The sequence below is a fragment of the Lepisma saccharinum genome, chromosome 1, assembly GCF_977018435.1.
Source record: "Lepisma saccharinum chromosome 1, izLepSacc3.1, whole genome shotgun sequence".
Classification (NCBI taxonomy): domain Eukaryota; kingdom Metazoa; phylum Arthropoda; class Insecta; order Zygentoma; family Lepismatidae; genus Lepisma; species Lepisma saccharinum.
The window spans coordinates 9,802,646-9,828,026 of record NC_139229.1 but is presented as its reverse complement, the minus strand read 5'-3'; the positions used below and the strand labels follow the sequence as shown (position 1 = coordinate 9,828,026).

General features: G+C 38.5%; 1 protein-coding gene across 2 annotated transcripts in view; it reads left to right on the top strand.

The window, feature by feature from the left end:
• unc80 (unc80, NALCN channel complex subunit) overlaps positions 1-25,381 on the top strand; it is a 310,307-nt gene that overhangs the window by 55,563 nt on the left and 229,363 nt on the right. For both annotated transcript variants that reach the window (XM_083128968.1, XM_083128960.1), the window contains exons 3-4: positions 4,884-4,932; positions 11,117-11,143. In XM_083128968.1, the coding sequence (XP_082985094.1) occupies positions 4,884-4,932; positions 11,117-11,143 (76 nt within the window). The remainder of the gene's footprint in view (positions 1-4,883; positions 4,933-11,116; positions 11,144-25,381) is intronic.

Here is a 25,381-nt window from a genome sequence, read left to right as displayed (position 1 = left end):
TCATCAAACCTTTTTTGTGAATAGAGCGCGAACAAACATTGTCAAGAAATCCCCTATCTGGAGAATGAGTATTCTCTACAATGCCTTAGAAAAGCGTAACAAAAAAAATGATTTGTTCTCTATGCCATATATACAATTTAAAAACTGTGTAATGAATACAATATCAAATAACAGTCACTGAAGCATGTATGAAAACCTGTATCTCTGAACTCTCTAACTGGGCGCCAGCCTGTTGAGTTCATTATTGAAAAATAAAAAAAATAAAAAATATACGGATCAAAGGAGTGAACTTATAGTACAGGGTAATTATAAATGATTCATCGGGTTTGAAACTGCTGCAGTAAATAATGTATAACACATACAATAAAGTATGATACATGAAAATAAATAGAAACTGTCCAAGCTTCAGGCATACCACAGATGTTCAATGTGGCTTCCTTTCGTCACACAACACACATCTACAGTTCGCACCACACGCACTCTACCATATTCCTACTAATGGTCGTAAATGAAGCTGTAATGCGATCCTGCAGCTCGACCAAAGTTGTTGGTAGTGGTGGCACATACACTGTGTCTTTAACGTGACCCCAAACGGAAAAAGAATCACAAACCGTTAGGTCGGGAGATCTAGGAGGCCATGGGAAAAAGCGTTGAGTCATTTTCAGCACATCAGCCAATCCAGGCATTTACACAGGCAACGAGTTTCCTTAAACTGTCGATGCTATCGCAGAATGCTTTGGCGACCTGACGGTGCAGTTGCAAACTGTCTCCGGAATGCATGCTGTATGGTAACAACAGAAAAACACTTCTCATATTCCAAAACACAGAATGCTTTCTGCTGCATAGACGCCATTTTGGAAACTAAGTTTGTACTGACATCTGTCGGCAGGAGCCAAAGTTACGAATATGAGAAATTAAACTTTCAGATGTGTTCTTTCGTTTCATGATTAGCACACACATTTTATATTAATAGTTTTGGAAATATTTCACATAAAAACCCCATGAATAATTTATAATTACCCTGTACTGTAGTCAGTGGGATACCTATTTCCTGAAATACTCAATTCCCTATGTGTATTGCGTAACATCCCTGCCCGATAGCGTGCATAATCTTGCACAGACTTGCCCAGACCTGTTCGTTACGATTGCCTACCTCTACGGAGCTGGCTGAATTTCAATAGCAAATCTTCAATGGCAAGTTCGGCCTTCCCCATAGAGTTAGGCAACACACATAACATTATGTACGGAACCGAGAAGTGTACTATGTACTATTTTTATTGCAGGTGCTGGGGTGTAAGGGGTGACCTTCCACATAGGCGCCCAAAAGTCAACCTCACTTCTATTTAGTACACCGTGTACTGCATTTTGCAGACGAACGAGGCTCAGGCGACTGGCACTATGGCCAGTATAATTCTGTGTGCGTTGTCCTGTTTTTTGTCCTTATGTGTGTGCTGAGTACCCGTTTACAGCCTCAGCTTTTAACGGAAGTCAGAATATTTTAGGATTTTATTTATGCAACGCTAGAGTTGTTATTTGTAACGATAAGACGCTGGACCCCGTATAATGGACGGGTGCAAGAAAGCCTAAGTGCTGACGCACCCAAAATTTTAATATCAAAATATTCTCAAATATTGCCTGTGCTGTACATTGTAATGCTTGTTGTTCGCGTCAGTGCTGCTGAAAAAGGGGTTCACTACAGTAATAGCGTTTCACAAGGGCTTCAAATAATGTTTAGGTGGGTAGTGGACATGCTGCTCACCACGTTCCCATGGCAATGTGGATTTTCCCCACAGATTTCTAGATTTATACCTCAGAATGTTAAGAAGAAGAAAATCACACGCTAATACTGACTGGGTTCCCTGCACTATTTGAATGTACCTCGTATATTGCTAATATTCATCGACGACACAACTTGTTTTTTTGTATTGATGACGTCATCATTCCAGTATAACGTTAGAATAGATACTTCGCACACAGGGCCTTCTGTGATGATACCTATACTTAGAACTTGAAGGAAACATAACATTTTATCTTTTTGATGGAGTGGATTTTAATCCGAAGTTGTCGAAAGACATAAGAAGTGCTGTGCCCGGCTCGGAAGCGAACAAGCGATGTTTGATTCACGAATTCCTTGCCCCCAAGTCCCGAGCCAGCAGTTCGTTGATTAATAATGGGCTTCCCAGTCGAGCGTGTTATTGGTTTATGTTCGGATCCAAACCACTTTTTTTGAACAGCTGCCAAAACATTTCGAATTACCGTTCTGGGGTCTCGAAAGTCGTTTCCGCTTTCCCTGGTAAGATTTAGCAACGCTTCACGTGGTCTTCTTTTTTTGGAAGTTTAAAATCTCGTAGTTTCTAGATACACTTTCAACGGATATGTCAAGGTGATATACATAGAGGTGAGACCGTCAGGGATGGTGAACCAGTGGCGCACAGAATTATCCGAATGAAACAGCACCTTCTTTTCGTACAATTACCTATTGGTCTAGCCATTGGAGAGAATTTAAATTAGTCGAAAAGAATTAGCTGTTATGTGTCAATGTTGAACTGTGATAAGACATTGCTGATTCTGTTGTTATGGATGAGAATCAGACAACCCGTGAAACTTTTTAAAAAAGTAGAAAGTTATAACCGATTATTTTGAGGACTGATTATTTCTTCCGAGAAGGAGGAGGATATAGAGGGCAAAATGAACTGACCTTTCTATGCATTGTGTAAAGGGACAAAGAAAAACACTGTGAAGTTTTACGAGCAGTGTTTGTTGAGCCTTTGAGTGCAAGGCCGCGTTACTTCGCGCCTTGGCTGCAGAAGTTTACGTGCAGCAGTTGGCGTCGAGATCTCTAGGAATGGAGATCTTGCTATCGGCAGCAAGTTGCAGTTGGTTATTCGTGGACTGTTTCTGTAGATGTCGTTTGCCTAGTGGACAGTTAACAGTCACCTATGTTCCGGACATTTTGAACACTGCAAGTGTGTAGTTGTGAACTGAGAATTGCTAATCGAGGTGACAACGTTGATACCAAGTTCGACCTTTGAACTATGAATTCGGCGGTGAATTACTTCAAGGGATAGACGTCGAAGATCTTCGAGGAAAAGAAGAAGCGGCGGAAAGAAGACATCAAGGAGCTTCTACGAAAACTGTTCCCTAGTGTCGACAGCTCTCGAAATGTGTACTTTCGTATTGAAGTGTTGATGAAAGTAAAAGTAAAACGCAGCGCTGAGTAAATATCGTAAGAAGAGGTCGACCATATTCATTTTATTGAGGTTAAAGTGTTTTTTTTTCTGTTGATTAATCTATATTACTAACCTAAGATTAATCTAAGGCAACTGGAGGTAATTTTTGTATTAGTTTTAACTATGTAAAACAAAGCCCTCCAGCTTTCAGTGGCAAATTAAACATTTATTAACCGCTAGTTTATTTTAGAAGTTTGTAATAAAAAACAGTAAGGAGTCCTTGGGTTTTCTTAAGCAGTTTTAAAGTGTAAACTAGAAATGTTAAACCATAATCTGTTCTGGCGTAAACGAAAATGGGACCCTAACAACCCAAAACAACTTTTGTCGCTATAAAGTGAAGTTCTTTGAACAGAAACTAGCACCTTAGGAAACTGAATAGAAACATTTCTAAGGCAACGACAATTTTCGGTCTCCACAATGTTCTTGATTGATTGATTTGGTTTATTTTACTTTGCTTCTCTGCCACGTTTGGCTAATCGCGACTATGAGAATGAGTGATGATATGATGAAATTGATGAACAAACCCTCACAAAGAACACCCGCCGGGATTCGAACCCTGGCGTCGTAACGTGCTGTACTAAAACCACTCCGCCACGGAGGTCTGTTTAAGGACAAAGTGCAGCAATCGGCAAAGAGAACAAAGCGCTAGATTGTCGGGGAGGCCTTCTAATCAAGGGGTTTCGGGTTCGACACCTGGTGGAGGCACATAGTTGTTTGGATCTCACTTTAAACTGCAGGCCCTAGCCTTTCTGTGCATAAAGTGAACTTGAACTTCAAGGGTTCAGGCTCGATAACAACAACTTTAATACTCCATGCTATATAGTACTGTAGAAAGAAAGTGAGAGGAAGCAAGAAATACCCTAAAGAATATTTTAGGTAAGATTATGAAGAATAGGCACTAAATCTCAAAATATGGGTTCTACTGTAAAAATGTGTGAATAGACTCGAAAAAAACATGAAACTAATTTAAAACAATAAAGTATCTTTTACAACAAACGAATAGAGAAAAGCAAATGGGCGAAAATGCACTCCCTAATTAAAACACATCTATAACTTAGCATGACCTTATTGCAACCTCCGTTGCTAATTAAAGATATGTACAGTGGGATCCATGAGTATTACCGTACAAATTGTCCATGACTATTTTCATTAATTTTTCTCTCACATCCTATGTTTTAACCGATGGATTTTTATGTGTGCTGGTGCAGAAGTTGTCAACAGCTTGTTTTGAGTTTTCTTTTTTAATTCTTGAAGCTGTTATTGGGTCAAGTAAAGTGCACGAACATAGTGATGGACAATTTGCAGAGTAATACTCATGGATCCCACTGTACTTCAAAGTAAGAAGCAAAGAAATAACCAGGAATTTTCATATTTGTCATCTCTCTCAAAAACAGAACCGGATGGAATAAGTGTTCCATCCTGCCCAATATCGTGCCTTGCCCCACTCCCCCCAACGAAATCAACGTCAATGTTCAACATGTAGTTTTAAAGGTAGGCCTATCCATACTACTTTGCAACTGGGCAAAATTTTACACCATATTTACACCAATTTTACTTCATAACAGCAAGCATTATATATATGTATAGGCTATATATGCATGCTTTGTGTTGAAATAATTTTGATAATAATAATGTCTTCTCTCTCTCTTTCAGCCCGTTTATTAGACCTAAACTTGGGAAACTACATGAGGCGTCATGTATGGTAAGGTTTTTATTCTTAAAATGTTCTATATCCTATCATTATGGATTTATATGTTGATCTTTAGATAACACATAAACTGGCCTATAATAGCTTCTGCTGTAAATATTTAACTTGAAAGCTTTACTTTTCCAATATTTTTGCATGTAAGAAGATTCTATTGCTGAATATAAATTAAGGCAATGTCCAACACGCTATGCTTAATTAGGCTTAAGCCTGCTTGCTTCAAACTTCTTACAAGGATGACGTGGCTACCTAGCACCTGGATGGACATTCCCTTCAAGATGTAAAAAGCTGTACAACGGTAGGTTTTGGAACCGCAAGTGTGCTCAGATATCGAACTTAAAAATTCTAGGATGGGGGTTTATCATAATTAATGTATAGGCAACCTGCGCAATGAACTTGCTGATAACGTATTGTGGGAGTGAGATGTATAAATATGTCTGCTAAATGCACTGTACAGTGACCGGCAATATAAATGGGTCATTTTTAAAAATTCTTGCATCAACCAGAAGAATATGAGCAAGGGCAAACCGGATGCTAGGTAGCCTATTCAATAGTTGTCAAGTGTGTAACAATATCAGTATTGTTGTACTTAATACCATGTTCTTCATATTACGTCTACCTAGGTATTATAAGCCAACAGCAGCTAAACTGAAAGCCAAATGTACTTCACGTCTATATTTAAATTAGTACAAATTTTGTACAAACTAAACTTGAGGAAATAACGCTCTGAAATTCTATTTCGTTCTCAAATTGGATCTGACAGCTTTTTATGTATCTGTTCGTATATTTAAACACACTGATAGCAAATTATTGTGCATAAAATGATATTTGATTGAGCACATTATATCTTCCCTAGTTGCAATTTCTGTAATTAATCAAGGTACAGAAATCTGAAATCCACGTATCCCCCCTCATATTAGTTTTGCCCCACCGTGTGGCTCCTTCCCGTCGTGAAAATTTGCAATATGTAAGATATATATGCATCGCAGAAATAGTGGCTGCTGTAGAATTCACTGTGTGCAAATAAACATGCAAAGAAGAGATATTCCAGTTCATATCTACGACACATTATTCAATTATAAACTGATCGTGTGTCAGTTGTTGGGAAACTGAAATTTATCTCACCATTGTTGGTTCTCACGGCAAAATTCTTCACTTGTAACGAAAATTTTCTTCCAACTTTGATCTTTTCCTCAATTGCAATAAAAACTGTAAGAAAATATGTGAATGAATATGTATCTCAGCGTATTAATCGCCTGTTACCTGACAAATTCGGTTGAAGGTCTTCCCTAGGATTTATTCATAATATATTTATATTTGTATCCATATAATATACTATCCTCTTATTATTATTATTATTATTATTATTATTATTGTATTCAATCACATTTATATCAACGAACTTACCATTAACCAAAAAAATCTTGGCTATATTATGCATGAAAAATGGTCACTCCCTCTCTTCCACGCTTAATCTGGTGCCCTTCCACACCTAAGATTCTCCGAAAAATTTACGCTCCCCTCGACCCGTTATTGAAAAGCGATAAAAGTATTTTAAAATAGCAATATTTTACTATTGAAATTATGTTCCATTATTTAACCTTATAAAGAATTTGCTGTGTAGATTTTAATTTGAAACAATTTGCACATAACCATGTTCATACAAGATTGAACGCCAGGAAGGAGGACTGTACTCTATCTTCAGTAACCTGAACTGTCATTGTCGCATCAAGATCTAAAAGATCATGGTAAGACCAGTCATCCCAGCATGTCACAACATAGCTCAATCTAACTTGTATAAACAAAAAGTTCTCCAAAATAAGGCATCGAATCAACGGTATCAGCCGATGTAGCAACAACTTGCAAATGCAGGAAGGCCTGAAGCTTGAACATCTGAAAGACATCATCGCCTAAGAGGCTGAAAAAAAAAACATAATCAAGTCCTGAAGTCAACAGGATTTGCACACAGATGCCTGGGCCACAACCAGGACCCCACGTCCCTGGTAACACATTCCTTGCAAAGGGTCATTAGGCCTTTGTAAGGACCACAGATTCAACAGAAGATGGACTCCAAGTGACATGCACAGGTGTAGAATTTCAACTACAAGAACATCAGTGAACCAGCCAACGCCAATGGAAGTCAGGCAAACGAAACTTCACATCAATTCCCAAATCAGTTTGTTGGAAAAGTTACGTCCGGAATAATCGTGTTTAAGTATTACAATTAAATGTACGCGCAATGAAATATTTTGTATTCATTTGCATATGCACCACACGAATTGGAATCTTTGTTTAGCTTGTAGCTCGCTAACCTGCGACGGGATTGTTAATATAAGATGCTAAAACCCGTAATTCTCAGCCTTGAAATTCACGTAAAATATATATATTTTTTAAATAGTGCTATTTCACATAACATTACCTAGTGAGATTGCTATGCACTTAATTTTTGCAATATCGTTTAAATTAATTTGAATCTTGTTGGGGAATGTTTGTGGACATAAGGAACTTTTGATTTGGTTCCATAGTATAAACAGGGGTTGTGGTGTAGTGAATTAATAAATAAATTATATCTGCTCTTAATGGTGAAGAAATGCATGTCTAATCTGCAGATAAGGCGAAGTAATTTGATAAGGGATTGGAAATGTGAGAATTGATTGTGGAACTGAAACTTCATTGCATTTCATGTATAGCCTAAATGAAAATGCCAACTTTCTGTCCCTTGTGCTAAACACAAGGAACCGTTGTTATGATGTGGTTTACCCGATACATTTGGAGGCGATAACGTGAGTCAACTTCTACGCCACTAAGGCATTTGCAACGCGTAGAGATGTAGAAAATCGACGCAAAATAAACGATATATTCGTCTAACAATAGCTTTTTTTGTGTTCAGTTTGGCATACTTCGGCATCTAGAACTTGAGGAATATTCCATTCTCGTAAAAAAAAAAAAAAAATCTGCTAGAAAGCAGTATTGCCAGATCAACATTTGTGGCTGACGATTAAATGTTTGTGTGTTTTATGACGTCACTTCTTAATCGTGTACGCAACGAGGAGTTTCCTTGGCAACCGGCGATGAAGACTCGCAATATCTTTGAGCTCGTGTAATATCGATTAATTTTCTTTCGTTCAAGACAACAACAATAGCGGGCGAAGATTCGTGGGTGATTTCTTTGGCTTTTTGTCAAGAGATGTTATCTACTCCATTTATTTCCCTCGCTTCTCTCGCGGCAAAATGTTTCCTCTCATCTATATGCAGATCGGCATTCGTTCGTACGCCATTCTTTGACCGCCATATGCATTTATCAGAGGCAAATCATGTGAGGAGGTGACAATAAGAACGAGTCACAAGATCAAACTAAAGATGATAGAGATGCAGACAACCCGAAAACTGTCACAAGATGGCGCTTTTTAAGAACATAGCTTACATTTTATAGGGTTTTGCCAGGCTCGTAGCCAGAATTTTAATTCGAGGGGAACTCGTTCCTTGGTTTTCGAAGTCCATATGTCCATATCAACACTTATTTCTGAACCTAAAACTACCATTATGTGGATCTTGTATGAATTTGCCCGGAAACATAACTTCATAATATAAATACTTATGTTCATAACCCCCAGAATAACGATACAAAAATAAACCACGAAATCTCACTATGCATTAGGAACAGAAAGGTCTATAATTCTGAAAGAGTGAAAATGGAGAATATAATTTCTTGAGGAAAGTGAATAGCATGATCAAAGACAATATAACAAGTACTCAGCAACTTTGGCTAGAAATCGCTTAAAGGTGGTGTGAGCCAATAAAATAATTTTCAGCAGACGCTATCTAAAAGCGAAAAACTGGGGGTTAGAAGCCCTGAAGATAAATTTCTAAATATATTTACAACTTATTATACAATATGTTTAATCCTGCTAATGAAGTAAAATTAATAACAACTACAAACTATTTAAATTTTTGTAGGATTTCTGGGAGGCTGCAGTTCCCCGAGCCCTCCCCCTGGCTACTTATCTTGGTTTTGCATATAAATTACTCTCTGGTAATTATTTCATGTTTTCTCGTGGTTCATTCAATATATTAAACCCAGAGGCGAAAATCATAGTTTCTTCTATCACCGAATGTTGCTTCACAATTATGAATCTTTGTCATGAAATATTGTATAGATACTTCTGATAAAGAAAAAAAACAGATGCAATGTTACTGTTTTACTGCGAACTAACAATAATTATATATTATATATTATTATGTGTAAACAGAAGCATCCATTTTCCAATGGGATCAAAATCAAAAAGTTGCATCTTTAAGTGTTATATGTCCGTCGCCATAAGAAAGGAACAATTTAAAGATGAGAGAATTGAAAGAAGCGGTGTATAATCAAGGAAAAGAAGAGAATTAAAGAACCCAGACATGCACGCAGAGAGAGAGAGAGAGAGAGAGAGAGAGGAGGGAGGGAGAGAGGAGACGAAAAGATTAAAGAAATGAAGAGCTTAATAGCTTAGAGAAGTAAGACACTGAAAGATATAGAGAAAAGAAAAACTCACAAAGAAGTGACAAATATACACGCACTCATAGAGAGAGAGAGAAATAAAGAAGGTAGACAGAAGGAGAATTATAGAAGCGAGAGAGAGAGAGAGAGAGGAAGAAAGAAAGAAGGAAAGAAAACCGAGGGGTAGAAAGAGAAAGAAAACACAGGAAGAAAGAATCAAAGAGAAGGAAAACTGAGACACACATGAAAACACATAGGAACATGGAAAAATAAATGTTCAAGAAGAAGCACAAGGATATAGTAAAAGCTGAGGAAAGAATATATAAGAAAGAAAAAAGAAAGAATTGCAAATAAATGAGAACAAAATTACTGGATCGAATGTCCCTTCTTGACCCTCCCTTGGACGACCATGTGCGTGTGTGTGTATGTGTGTGTGTATGTATGTATGCATGTATATTCATATATATTAATGTGAGGTAAAATGGGATGTTTATACTGTAGTTATATTATTATTATTGTACAGCTTGTGAAGTTATTCAGTATTATTATTTTACGATGTATTTTGACAAGGTTCTGTACGAGTACCTGACTAGTTGGCTGTTCATGGGATTCAAATAAATTATTATTATTATATCCTTGGAGAGAACTCTTCTACTCAATACACCAGATAAGCGATTATCTGGCAACATTGATTTTGTTGAATGTTTTGCATATCAAGCCATTAATACACTTGAGTCTTAATATTTTGCTCTGTTACGAGATCATCTCCAAATATACACTACGTAGATCTTTATATCGTATGTTCTTAACCTACTAGCATGTGTGCTGGAAATGGTTATGAGGGAGAATAGCATATGTTGAATATTGTCCGCTCAATAAAGATATGCTATTATTATTGTTGTTATACTAATTTGTCAGTTGGATAGGTGGTTGATTGATGTTTGTGTTCTGTGTACTTGTACTCAACAAATTCTGATACTGACTCTAAAAATATGCAATAATATATTAAACGTCTAGTTCATTTTATGTATTGCAATAACATAACTTTCTTATATACTAGCAGCAATGTCTAAATACTCCTTTGGTATTATATTTTCCTATTTTAATAATATTTATATGTATATACTTAATTATTTAATTATAGTTGTAAATAATTGCTAAACGCGATAACAGCACTGCTATTGCCATAGCTATAAAGCTTTCTAGACCTATATATTATTTTTCTATTTTTAGTATCAAAATTTATTATCTCGAAGTAACGAGTAAATGAATAATTCGCTAAGAATAATATTTATGTGAACGATGATGAAAAAAGCATGCAGAGAAAAATGTGCAACTTTTCAGTTACAACCGTGTGAACGTACTGTAACGCTGTTGGAGAGGAATAAAGCATGCACCAATATGTTACAGTAACAGTCTAATATTTATGTACCCCTAGACGTAGTAGCTGAGTACAAGCCAAGTAACCTCAACCTTTGTGCGTTTTGCATAGAACTATAAGCTACTTGGCTTCTCCCCAGCTACGAAACCTGTGAATATAGTAATGGGAGCACCAGTCTGCGAACTTTAGGATCATCTCTCAGTGGACAAATACAAAATAATATCTAGGTCTAGCATTGTATGTTTATGTGCAAGGGCTTACATGCAATACATTCTTCTCATACTGTACTTTCCATGTAACAAACTCTTTGTTCTATTCAGTTCTGCCAACACGCTCCAGGGCATCATGTAAGTGTACTTCCATGTTTTGGTCCTGTGTCCTCATCTTTTATTCTTTGAATGTACAAGGTGGTTAGAATTAAAGTGACGGTGTTCAGAGTGGTACAGCACGGGCTGTAATGAGAGTAGCAGTCTGAAACTTCGTAGATATGCTAATGAAGCAATGCGCTCGCGAATTATGCAAAAAAAAAAAAATATATATATATATAGTTCCAATTCTCGCCACCAGGGTAAAAATGGCGCTGTAAGCAGTCAAAACGTGGTATAGTTACAGGAAAAAGGCAGGAAAGATCAAACACATGAGAACAATGGCTCTGGCATGTTTATTAGGAACTATGGTTACAAGAACTGTTCAATATGGCCTCCCAATTCAGCAACATGCTGCATTCGTAACACGGCATGGTCGACGGTTGCTCGCAGCATGTCTGGTGAAATCTGAGCGACATGTCGTTGTATGCTAGCCTTCAGATCAGGCAGAGACCGGACATGTCCCTGATAGACACGATCTTTTAAATATCCCCACAGCCAGAAGTCACATGGATTAAGGTCGGGGGATCTGGAAGGCCAATCATCTGGAAACTGCCTAGAGATGATGCGGTCATTAGTGAAGGTTTCTCGCAGCAAATCTTTCACGTGGCGAGCGACATGTGGTGTTGCCCCATCTTGCATGAAAATGGTGGTGTGTTCACTGTTCCGTTCTTGCAAAGCTGGAATCACGTGTTGCACAAGGAGGTCCCTATAACGTGCAGATGTCACTGTACACCTAACAGGCCCTCGAGGTGTCATCTCCTCAAAGAAAAACGGACCAAGAATGAAGGAGCTAGTGAACCCACACCATGCAGTCACGTAAACTGAGTGCAATGGTTGTTCCTGCACAACATGTGGACGAGTGGAACCCCATATGCGACAGTTCTGAGTATTCACTGTACCGACCAGAGTAAAATGCGCCTCGTCAGTCCACAGAATATTCCCCGGCCACATGTCATCCACTACCATGCGTGCCAAAAACCGATGGGCAAACTCATGGCGTTGTGGAATATCTTGGGGTTTCAATTGGTGCACAATTTGAATCTTGTAGGGATACCAGTGTAAAATGCACCGCAATACCTTGCGAACTGTTGACCAGGGGAGTGACAATTCACGTGCCACAGCTCTAGCACTGGTTGCAGAAGTTGAGGCATGTGCTGCACGGTCAGCTACAGCTACAGCAACTTCGTCCACAACTTCCACGGGGATGGGCCGCCTTCCTCTCCCTGGTGCAACACCCAATTCACCTGTTTCCTCGAATTTCTTCATCATCTTCTTCAGCCCATTAATTGACATGGGCCCTCTTCTCAGCCCTTTCTGTTGGCGATATTTCCGCAGTGCAGCGTTACTATTGCTCCCATTCTGGTAAAACAACTTCACTAGCAGTGCACGGTCTTTCTTCGCAATAGCCATTGCTTTTTACACGGGAAAAATCAAACTTTTAATGTTCGGCGAACATTCCATCACTAAAGGAAAAAAAAAGCAACAAGCGTCACCAACAACAACCAGGGAGCTCACACAACTGTTAGGCAATTTCACCGACTTTGACGTCAGAGTTACGGAAAATTCCACGTTTTGACTGCTTACAGCGCCATTTTTTACCCTGGTGGCGAGAATTGGAACTATTTTTTTTTGGCATAATTCGCGAGCGCATTGCTTCATTATCATATCTACGAAGTTTCAGACTGCTACTCTCATTACAGCCCGTGCTGTACCACTCTGAACACCGTCACTTTAATTATAACCACCTGGTACATAGCCATGTTCTTGCGTATCTTTAAACTTGCTTGGTGTGAGTTCGTGTAGAATGTTCTGAAATGGCAGTTTGGCGCTTGTAAAGCAATGGATGATACTCAACTTGTCGTCATCACGCAGTGTACTCTGGGAAGAAACCTGGTAATCAGAGTTTCCAGATTCACGTGTGAGAAGCAAGCGTATGAGAAGCTTTCTTGCAGCGAGAATATTTGCATTTAACCGCTTAACACATTTTTCACGGTTTCTGTAGGAATTCGGAAAAGGTTAAACAGTATACATTTTCTCATACGATCACGATAATCATATGCACAATGCTTACGCGGCATGTTTTCAACGCGGGATCTGATCTGTTTGCCTGAAATATGGAACAATGAATTGTGGTGGAAGTGTGTATGTTCGCTGAATATCATCCATTGACCGATAGAAATTGTTGGATTTTGTGCTTGTAGAATAGCGGTTAGGGTGCATGAAATGACACTTTCTGTAAACTGTCTTACGCACACGAGGCATGTACAACTATGTATAAAGTGTGAAAATTTGTTTCTCTTGCTTTTGAATCAAGTTTGCATGAAAATCAACACTGCTAGGACTTTCAGCTCGCTTACAGTATTACCGTTCAAATTGTCCATCACCATGTTCGTGTACTTCACTTGACCAATAAGAGCTTCAAGAGTTAAAGGAAAACTCAAACAAGCTGTTGACAACTTCTGCACAAACATACATAAAAATCCATCGCTTAAAAACACATAGCATGTAAGAGAAAAATTAATGAAAATAGTAATGGACAATTTGCACGGTAATACTCATGGATCCCACTGTACGAGATAATTTTCGCGGTGCTGTCAAAAGAAGTTGGCGTGTGCAGTTAGTCAGGCCACTATATTTTGTTGGTATCAATACGTGCATAATATATTTATTAAATAAATTGGGACGTGGAACAGTACATGATGGTTTGGTTTGGCATTACCAAAGAGAGGATAAATAATGCCTTTTTGATAAAGCCCGCGAAAAATTGCAGTGTGTTTATGCTACGAGGCGGTGCGGTCTAAGGTGTCAGACTTTGGGCCGGGCTACGGGATGCGCCCAGGTTCGAGTCTCCTGGGGGAGAGGGGAATGTAACAACTTTTCTCTTCAGATTTCGGAGTGTGTGTGGCACCGGCTATCACCCACTATCGTGAGGAAATTGGGGAGCTACGAATGAGAAGCGTTCGCCGGTCACGGAAACCTACAAGAACGACTGAGTGTTCACAAGCAACTGATTCGATGATTTCTCACCTCGGCAGGTGGGAGTGAGGCCGGCAGTCGGTAGGTAGGCCCTGGACCTCACGGGCTGTTGCGCCACTGGTTATTATTAATATTCCACAGTGTATTATTTATGCTAAGAGATCGAAACCTAAGAAGCCTAACCTAACAACGAAAGAATTCCGCGCTTACGTCAGAAGGTCGAAGAGCGGGAAAATTGGTTGAGGGCTTGTGCGATAAGTTAGACCCATAAATTAAATGATGCACTGATCAATATCAACAACAATCGCCTCAATCAACTTCTTTCGACAAGGCGGCAATTTAGCTGAAAACAATGTGAATGAAAACTGAATATCAATGGCGTCAACTATCGGAACACACACCTAACACTCCAAGCAATAAACAATGGAACGGAACTTAGAGGTCGTGCCGGTAAAGAAAATGTTATGCGTATATGTTATGTATGTATGTTAGCAAAGTGTTTGAATCAATCTTGTAAAAAATGTTCCGTTACTGCAGCTTTTGTAACAACTGTAAAGCACACATTTGCAAGATTAGTTTTCTGACCACAGACACAAGACATTTTTGCTGCCTCCTTCACACATATCTGTCCTAAACCAATTAAATTGTGTGTACGTAAAAATATTCCTTGTCTGAGCATGCATTTACAAATAAATTGAATTTAAGTGTTCCTCTGTAAAGTATATCATGTAAACTTAACTGTTTCTAGTGTAGAAGTAGTTTTGTGTTACTATACAAATACTGTAGTTTCAATTTATTGTTTCAATTATTGCTGATACAGTTTGAAGTATGCAAGTTTGCATTATTCGCAGTGGCGTGCCCAAGGGAGTTTGGTGGGGTCATTCCCCCACCCCTGACGCAGTATTCCTTAAAAAAAGAACGTCAAAGTCAGGGAGAAAATGGGAAAATGAAGACTGACTTGAAAAAAGGTCTATGTAACACCCCCCCCTTTCAAAAATCCTGGGCACGCTACTGTTTCTTCCAAATTTCTAGTATCAGCAGTTGAGTGTACGACGTTGAGTGATGCTTGGTAATACAATACACAATATATATATGTATATATATATATATAGAGAGAGAGAGAGAGACCCCCGTGTGTGTATTTCTGCATCTTACATTTAGTTATTTCAATTAAAAATGCATGCTCATTGTATACTGGTTTTGTAATTAGTAACTGTTAAATTCATGTGATATAGAGGAAAGTAACTACATTTGCCACGTGCCTATTTTCACATTGAAAATTTGAAAGAAGTTAAAGTATTTGTCTGCAGAGCTAAATATTTGTGATATAGAATCAAAAATATTTGGATCACTCTGTAATCTATACAACTAGCAGACAACTATGTTGACTGCATATAGCGGGAGAAATTTTTGATGACTTAAATACTATTGGATTGGATTTATTTATTTATTTATTATATACCTTTAGGAATACAATAATACGGACTGGCTCACTGAGTATGCAAGGTTCGGTCACGTTTTCGTCTCATATTTTAGTGTGAGAGTTGGATCGCAAAGGGTGTATTTTAACGCTAAATGTGTATCGTATATCACTGTAAAGATTAGACCCTGGATAATACATTTATGTACTACTCAAGGATGAGATAAATGGAGTTAGAAAACAACATATTTAATGAGATTCGAACCCTTCCTATGAGTTGAACGCTACGAATGTTAGAAAAGAAGGGGGCGTTTTGCGCCTGTATGCTGGCAACTGAACATAACATTTAATCCCATCTGTGATGTTGTGAAACGGCGTGTGGCAGTGTTGCAAAGAACGAACTTATTCTACGAAAAAATACATACTACCAACCACATCGTGTTGTATGCGGTGAACGAGTTCAGTAACCCGAAAGGAAATAAAGCAACGATCCGTAAAACGATTAAAGCTGAGGTGGAAGAGTAAGAAACTAAATCTTTCCTTAAGAGTGCCCAATGGGGGAATAAGAAATTGCTATCTGAGGAAAGGGGGAGGGGTTGGGAACGCCTCCGAAGACCAAGAGGTTTTTTTTTTTTTGCGATTTTTCTGGTGGCGCACCTATTATTGATTATATCTGTTTTGAATTTGCAAAATAATATTTCACTTTTATTCTGAAACACACACATTTCATCCAGTGTAAACTTACTTATCTTGTGTAAGTGATGGGAGGGGTGTTGGGGGGGGGGGGGACTGCCATTTGTATCCGCGCTTGATCGTGTTGAAACCGAAAGGCAGATGCACTTTCCCTTCACATTTTGATATACAACAAGTTTTTATGATTTGATAGACATTCAAATAGATATAATGTATGTATATAAGTCCATAACCGGATACATTTGATTACCGAATTACATTTAAAATTTACACAATGTTATAGATACCTACTTTTTCACTTGCTTTTTAAGTGATTAAACTAAAAGTGTAAGAAAAGATAATTTGGCAATGCACTGTGCCTTACTTGTTCAGTTTCCCAAAGTAAACTCATGTAGGGTGTTCCGTATATTCTGATATACTGTATAGGGCTATTTGTGATGTAGTTTTCGATTGCCTTCGTTTTCCTATTTTGGGGAGTTATGGATTTAATGTCATTTGGCAGTTAATTATAGAAAGTTATTCCGGCATTTACATGTGATATATTTATTTATTTATTTATTTACTCAGAGTTTCAGATACAGTCTTATTTGGCCATTTTACACTGAAACAACATAAAGTAGAAACAAATAATAACAAAAGATAAAAAACAATAACAAGATGGGATAGATTTACATGTTCTTCGTCAGTAATATACAAAAGTTACGTTCTGGAAGGAATATATCTACATTCAGGGGAAGTTTGTTGTAGATTTCTGGGAGCCTGTAAAACAAGGAGCGTTGTAGAAGGGATAGCCTAGTGGTTGGGTTGTGGAAGAGTTGCAGGTTGCGCGTTAGCTTTTGGGGTACCCTAAGTGAGAATTCACTGATTAGGAGATCTGTTCTGATTTTGCCATTTATTATTTTGTATAAAAATTTCATGTCAGCTAGATCACGACGAAAGGATGGAGCGTGAATATTCAGAGCAGCCATGGTGTCTGATTTGGATACATGTCGAAAGGAAGGTATTCTATGGCGAACAATTGCAAGAAAGAAACTGAGAACAGAATCTATTCTGGTGAGATTGGTTTTTGAGGCCATTGCCCAAATTGGGGAACAGTATTCAAGGATGGGCGAGATGAAAGATTTAAAGAATAAAGCAAGAGATGATGGGTTTTGAATTTCGCTAAATCTGTATAGAAGACCGAGAAGGCGCATGGCTTTTTTAGTGGTAGCGATAATATGATAATTAAAAGTGAGTTTTTCATCCATGATAATACCTAGGTCCTTTTGGGTGGAAACGTTTTGGATTGGTTTGTTTTCAATAGTATAAGTAGACACCACTTTGTTCTTTTTTAGGGAATAAGTAAGGAAAGAGCATTTCTGAGGGTTTAGTTCTAAATTCCACTGACGACACCACTTAACAAGTTCTGTGAGAGCATTTTGAAGAATCATCATGTCATGATGCGATGAGATCTCCTTAAAGAGTTTACAATCATCCGCAAACAAAAGTATATTGATAGGGAGGGAGGACAGTTTTTCAGGGAGGTCATCCATGTACAGAAGGAATAGGAGCGGCCCTAAGACACTCCCCTGGGGAACTCCAGACAAAACGGGAAGAAAGTTAGAAGAGGTACCTGAAAGAACAACACGTTGTTCACGCTCATGGAGGTAGTCCTGGAGTAAAGAGAGAAATTTGCCATGGATGTTAAATCTGGATGATAATTTATGAAGGAGAAATTTATGATTAATTTTGTCAAAGGCTTTCGAAATGTCCAAATATATAGTGTCAAGTTGGGAGTTATTATCAATAGCTCTGGCAGCATGCGAAAGTAAGACGGAAAGATTTGTTAGGCAAGAGCTGCCTGGAAGAAAACCATGTTGTGCTGTGTTGATATATGGTGACGTAAACTGAAGTAACCTGTTTTTGATGATTTTTTCACAAATAATTGATAGTGGCGATAGAAGCGAGATTGGTCTATAGGATTTTACACATTTTTTATCTCCAGTTTTGTGAATGGGCACAATGTTGGCCCGTTTGAAGTTTTTAGGAAACACACCCTTAGAGAAACATTTGTTGAGTAAGGCAGACAGAGGAAGAGCCAAGGAGTTGGCAGTTTTACGTAGGAATATTGTGGGGATTTCATCTGGACCTAGGGACCGGTGGAGGGGCAATGAAGCGAGAAGGTATTTTACTTCCTCGGGGGATGTTTTGATTGAAGATAGTGTGTGAGGACAGACAGCATTTAAGTGGGGGAGAGGGTCGGAAAGTGAGGGAGGTGAGAAGTTCTGATGAAAAAAAACATTAAAAAGTTCGGCTCTTTCTTCTCCACTAGCAATATCAGTATTATGAACAATTTCTTTAGGTATAACTGGGCTTTGTTTTCTTGAATTTAGTAAAGTGAAGAATCTCTTAGGGTTTGTAGTACATTCGGTTGTTATGTTATTTATATGTTCACTATATTTTTTTCTGAGTAGGTATTTTGAATGACGTCTGATGTCACAATAGGTACCGTGAGTGTGAACATTAGGGTGCTGCTTCCATAGGTACCAAGCCTGTTTTTTATTTTTTTAACACAAAGAGAACTTCTCTGTCGAACCAGACGGGGTATTTGGTAGATCTCGGTCTCGCAGTGGGCACGAAGTCCTTTATCGTGGCATGCAGAATTTCGACAAAGTTCTCAACGGCTTCGTTCACTTCCTCTTCCATCAGCAAAAACCAAGGGTAGACATTGAGCACCCGCTGGATGGCATTCCATGGAGCTTTTCGCCATAGGTGGTGGGGGCGTTGGTTCTGCTTGACGGATTCCTTGTCTTTCTTCGTGGTAGGCAGGTGCATTGTGACGTCGAGTGAGTCATGGTCGGAGGTTAGAAGATTTTTTCCTGTAGTTATCTGCATATTAGGCAGGGTTGCCAGTACATAGTCAAGGTTACTGTCACCACGTGTTTTATGCAAGTTGAACTGGTTTAACCCTATTCCGTGAATGAACGTATCAATAAACCACTGATCATTTTGGCAGTTTATAGTTCCCGTATTTGGGCTTTCCCAATCGATGGACAGGTTGAAATCACCAAATAGCATAATATCACCACTTTTCATTGCTGCTAATACCGAATCCCTGCAGGCTTCTAGGATGGAAATAGGAGAGTTCTTATGTGGGCGATAATACGATCCAATTAGAAGTTTTTTGTTTTTTTGAAAATTGAGTTCTATCCAAATAATTTCACAGTCTTTGATTAGGTCTCTTCGTATTTTACAATTCCATTTAACATTAACGCAGATCATCACTCCTCCACCACGACGACTTGCACGGTCATTTCTAAATACATTGAAATGCTTTAAAAATGGTAATTCACTATCCATCACCGTGTCGTTTAGCCAAGTTTCGGTGAAAACTAAGCAGTCATATTGCAGTAGCTCGCTTAAGTGAATGTCACAGTCAGAAAGTTTGTTTTTTAAACTTTGCACGTTCTGGTAATACACGGAAAAAACAGTATCATTTCCTTGGGAGGGTCCCGGGTTGACATGGATGTCACCGCACAAGAGCACGAGGCACAAGAGGTGAAAGTAACCGAGAGTGGATCGCTTACCTCGCGGTCGTTGGTCCTCGGACGTCCGTAGTCCCATCATGGCTGCGGTCAGGCCAGAAGAAGTTCCAGCGGCCGGAAAAAGAAAGTTCCTATATCCTATTTTCCACGTCTCCAATAATGAGCCACTATTGACCATAGTTACATTAGAGTTCTGATTCACACGTACGTGGTATTGAAAAACACAAATGAAGCACAACACCAAGAAAATAAAACCACAATTTGCAGAGCGAAGAAACACGCTCCCAGTACTATCCGCCATCTTGGCAATTTTTTGATATCTTAAGTTTATTGTGTTCCCGGAAATAATTTTTGTTTCGTCTTGTGTTGTAGTCGTGAATTTGGTTGCTTTTTTGTGCATTTTTGGTATTTATAACATATGAAATAACTTTGTATATATAGAGAGAGTATAGGCTATAGTCATGATTTGATTTTTCTTAAATTCCTCCTTACAAGATGACCTATACCCCAGGTTGTTCATTATTCTTAATGCCCTTTTTTTGTAGCATTAATATTCTCTGTGTATTTTTGAGATGCCCCTCCCCAGGCTATTATACCATATTCTATATGGGGATATATTAACCCATAGTACATGCATTTTTGATTTCAGTTATATTAGCCTTACTGTGCATAAAGTGGACTTAAAACACAAACTCAATCAGTTAAAGGTGTAGTAGCTCTGTCACAGAGGCAGAGGGCAGAGACAGAAACTCAAGAGACCAAGTTCGAGTCTTCATTATGGGTGGCACACTTTGTTTGTCTGTAACCGAAAATTTCGACAAGGATAGCAATGTAGAATTCTAATTTCCTAGTGCTTTTGTGGAGTGCGGAAGTTCGTGGCACAGCGAATATTATGAAATAGTAAATTAAGCATGGTTGTGGTATAGTGTATCGAGGGTCTCCCTTTAACTGAAGGGCAGTGGCGGCGATTAGGTTCCAAAACCGGGTTGGGGGGAGCAAGGTGTCAAAACTGGAGGGTAAATAAGATTTAGCATAGTGCGGGGGCAAAAGTGGCGCCCCCCCCTAATCACCGCCACTGCTGAAAGGATAAGACCCAAGGTAATTTAATATATAAGACCGTTGATCAGCAGACGTATCCAACGCAAAAGCGTCTACATGATAACCTTTTCCACAACATCCAAGCCCTCGCTTTCTCATGCGTTTTGTGTACCTACGTTTCGGTACGATCAATCGCGGATAGCTACGACTAAAAGTCAGGAAATCATTCTCGAAATTGTTTCCATCCCGAAGGGGAAAATCGGACCGACAGGGGAAATTTTATACCTCGAAAAGGAAAATTTATGATTCAGATTGTGGCAACACTGACGGAATCTCGCAACTCGCATTTGAAGCTGGTAAATAAATCGTCTGTGTATGATGTGTTTAATAGTAGTATTTTAAAAGTATTTTTGTAAGGCACTTTATAGCTAATATAAGGTTATATTTTAGGTTTATACTGGAACATGTACATTATTGTGGGGTAGAAATTTTTGAGCTACAAATGTAACTAGTTTGAATACTAGCACTGTGGGATTGTTTGTTCGGTGGTAGGAAGACCGGAAAACATTTGTTTACAAAAAGAATTATGTTATTTAATGAATATTTGTCATTTATCGGAATGAGAAAGATAGCCTCCCAGTGGATGATATTCTTGTTATGGCGCTGTGTATTTTGGAATGAAACTGTTGAAAATCATGAAGTCTGGCAAACAGAACGAAAAGAAAACAATGCTACATACGAAAGTGCATTGTAACTAGAAAAAGTACAAAAGCAGTCACCGTTTACCTTAATCGATAGGTATATATTTAGTTCCAAAGGGTATGTAATCATTAGAATAACGAGAAATCGCTTAACACAATTTCCACATTAGCTGCTTATAATTTTCCTGCTTCCGCGAAGAATTCGTAAGACAACACTCCGAATGTTAAAATATTATGAGAGTAAAATTAACCTGAAATGAATAAAAATCACTTACCTATTCACTTGAATATCAATCTGGTAGCCTATAGGATCTTGTAGGATCTTGATTTCCAGGTTGATAAATCTTTCCTTCCACACCAGGTGGCAATTTTTTTTTTTTTTTAAAAAAAGAACAAAACGATTTTTTTTGTTTTAAACATAGTTTTAAACATGAGTTTAAAAAACATGTTTTAAACAAAATAAAGTCAACCTTTTCCCAGTAAATTATAGTTAGTCGTTAAAGAAAAAAATACTCATTTTCATGAGTACAGTGGCGACAAGGACAGTTTATTTCCCTTTGGAGATAAGGTTTACCCGTAGCCGACGACTACGGGTTTACCATACTGACGTCAGAACATAAGGTTGCTCAAGTGTTGTGCGATAAGTTAGACCCGTAAAGCACGGATTAATTGACACAGATTCAATGAAAAAACAGGGTTGCCAAACAAAAAATTATCACATACTATAAAATATCAACCACCAAAATGTGTTTTAAACACTTGTAAAAAACATGTTTAAAACACATTGTTTTAAACGTTTAAGACATTTGTAAAAAAAAAACAAAGCCATGTGTTTTAAACATGCCAACCCTGTTCCACACGCATTATATAGAGATCCAGATTTAGTTACTTTCCTCTGATAAGATACGTACTTATATCATAGAGGAGTTAAGGAGTAGAGGATTACCCCACATTTAAACCTCGCTGCGCTTTGAAATTGCATTTCCATCGGTGGCCAGTAGATGGCGCGGCCGTCTTCTTTTGCTGCTCGCAGTAAATAGGGGGGGAGATTCATTGTCCCACTGGAGTGTCCTTCACCACAGAAAGGACAGGGGTGGGTTGTGAAACAGGTTTTCTCAAAACGAGGGGGGAATATATGTCTTTTTCTGATTTCATGCAGTTCGTGAATTTACGGAATGAGGACTTTGCCAGGCAGCTACATACCCTACCAGGGCGCGAAATCATTGAAGATTGATTTTTTTTTGGGGGGGGGGGAAGAAGATTGTGGTCTACACAGACATACACAAACTATACATATATATTATGTATGTGCATGAAACTTTTCAAATTTTCTACCAAGCAACTGACAAGAAAGAGCCTATATGATTAATATTTATAATGTTATTAAATATAAAAGTAAATTACTAAACATGTAAAAATACATTAGTATTTAATACATATAAGGGAATTTATTTGATATTTTTTATGTATCAGATATTTATAACTGCCCTTCTCGATTGCGCCGTGAATAAGTTTTCGCCTTGCAATCAAGGAGTCCCGGGTTCGATACCTGGTGGAGGCACATAGTGGTTCGGATCCCACTTTAAACTATCGTTTGATTGACTTGTTATTGATTTTTAGTTTTGGTTATTATGTATAGGTTTTCTACCTACCTGTGGGTGATCGCGGTGATAGGGTTGAAGTAAAACATTATCTCTTATGCCTTTAGAATCGGTTTGGATGGAAGGGGGAAGGGTGCGTGGTATTCGCATTAACACAAGGTTAGTCGAGCAACTGTGCAGATTAAGGTTGACTAACAATGGCAGTGAGCCTAAAGTATCCAAAGTAAACATATATTGCTTAAATACAGGGTGCTCGGAAATTCCCCTTACAAACTCCTAGGGCTAGTAGAGGGGACTGAGTAGACAATATTTGGAATAGGAACCCAGGTCCGGAAACGTACCGTTTCTGTGCTACAACCATGACAATGTAGACAATGACGTCTACAAATTGTTGCGTTCCACTGTCGACACAGGTGTTGATTAATGAATAGTAAGTTTCTTTTTTGTTCCCTTGGCATTGTTACCAAATAAATGTGTTTGTATTATGGACTGAGTCACACGTCATTCACTTCCGTACCTTACGTAACACCTCATTTGACATGGTTGTAATAAATGATTACACTTTAGGTCATCAGGTGATCTTCTGACGTCATATACTGCCTACCCGGTTGCATACCAACACAGGCACATCCGACACATTGTCATGGTTGTAGCACGGAAACGGTACGTTTCCGGACATGGGTTCCTATTCCAAATATTGTCTACTCAGTCCCCTCTACTAGCCCTAGGAGTTTGTAAGGGGAATTTCCGAGCACCCTGTATGTCTGCATTATACAGTGACTCAACTACAGGGGGGACAGGGGCTAATGCGAGCAATTACCCCTTCGATTTCAAATTTTATGCAAATAAAAATTCATTTTGTAAAATTTTATTGCTTGTTTCGCTCGCATTATCTGCTATTCTTTTTTTAATCAAGTTCAGAGGGGCGGCGGGAGCCAGCTATTGGGCACGAATGATCTAAAAAAAAGTTGTAAAAGAGAGAATGCCATGGCGTCCAGGGAAATTAATTGCGCACTAATAAATCAATATTGTTTTCAATTGCACAAATTGGATCTAAAAATTTTTGAGGTATCTATGTGCATTTTTCCGGACCTTCTCATCGGACTAAAATGTATGATATAAAGTAATCCCCTCACATTAGCCTTCTAATACTAATAGTAACTAATGTATTCAACAATGTGCTCATTTCTGTTTTGGGGGTTGAACTGGACCTCTAGATTTCCAGTGTTAACCCAGCATCACAAGTTCAATTGGAATCTAGTAGACGGAAATATGGAGGACTCCAGCTTTGAAAGACGGGTAATAGGGCGGTGCTGGGACTTCATTCACTGAAAATTCGTCACTCAATGAAAGTCGATCGGAAAGACTGAATTCCGAAAAGGATTTCAATTTTAATAATAGTGGACATTATTAATAATAATTTCAACAATAGCATTTCTTTTCGATATATTTCATGAAACAAGACCTTTTTATATTAATAATAGATCGTCAGTGCTGGAGTTGTGGGTGTGGAGAAGGAGTGCAGAGGGGTGCTTTTCCCCCAGTTATGTACATTTCCATTAACCATCCCCTCCTGCTAGGATAATTTGCATAAGCATCCCCCACTTCTTCATTGTCTCCATGCTGATCTACACAAAGACCCTCCTCGACCAAGAGGCCTCCCCGATGGCGCAGTGGTAGCGTCGTCGCCTTGTAATCAAGGGGTCCCGGTTTCGATACCCGGTGGAGGCACAAGTGGTTCGGATCCCACTTTAAACTGTAGGTCCAGTCCCGATTAGCCTTACTGTGCATAAAGTGGACTTAAAACACCAAATCAATCCAATCCTCCTCGACCAAGCATACCAGCTATAGGAGTATCCACTTCGAGCACTGTAGATCATAAAATAAAAACACACTGGAAAGAAGGAAATGTCCACAGAATTTCAATATGGAAGAAAAATGAACTTCACAAAATGCCCCCAAATAATGGTAACATTTCACCCATACGCTGTGAACCCTTAGGGCAAAGGGATAATTCGACTCCACATCAAACTGAGTTTTGGGACCACTTTGAAGTAACATGGAACAGGTGTAAACTATTTTAGAGTTTTTTTCAGCTCTTATTTGAATATAAAAAGGCTTAGAGCCATCTTGAAAATATTTGATGTGAAGTTACATTTAAATACCACACATAAAATTAAAATTAGTGATAAAAGTTCATGATTTATCAAATTTAATTCTTTATATTGTGCAGCAACAAAGCAACGACTGGTTGAGTAACTGGA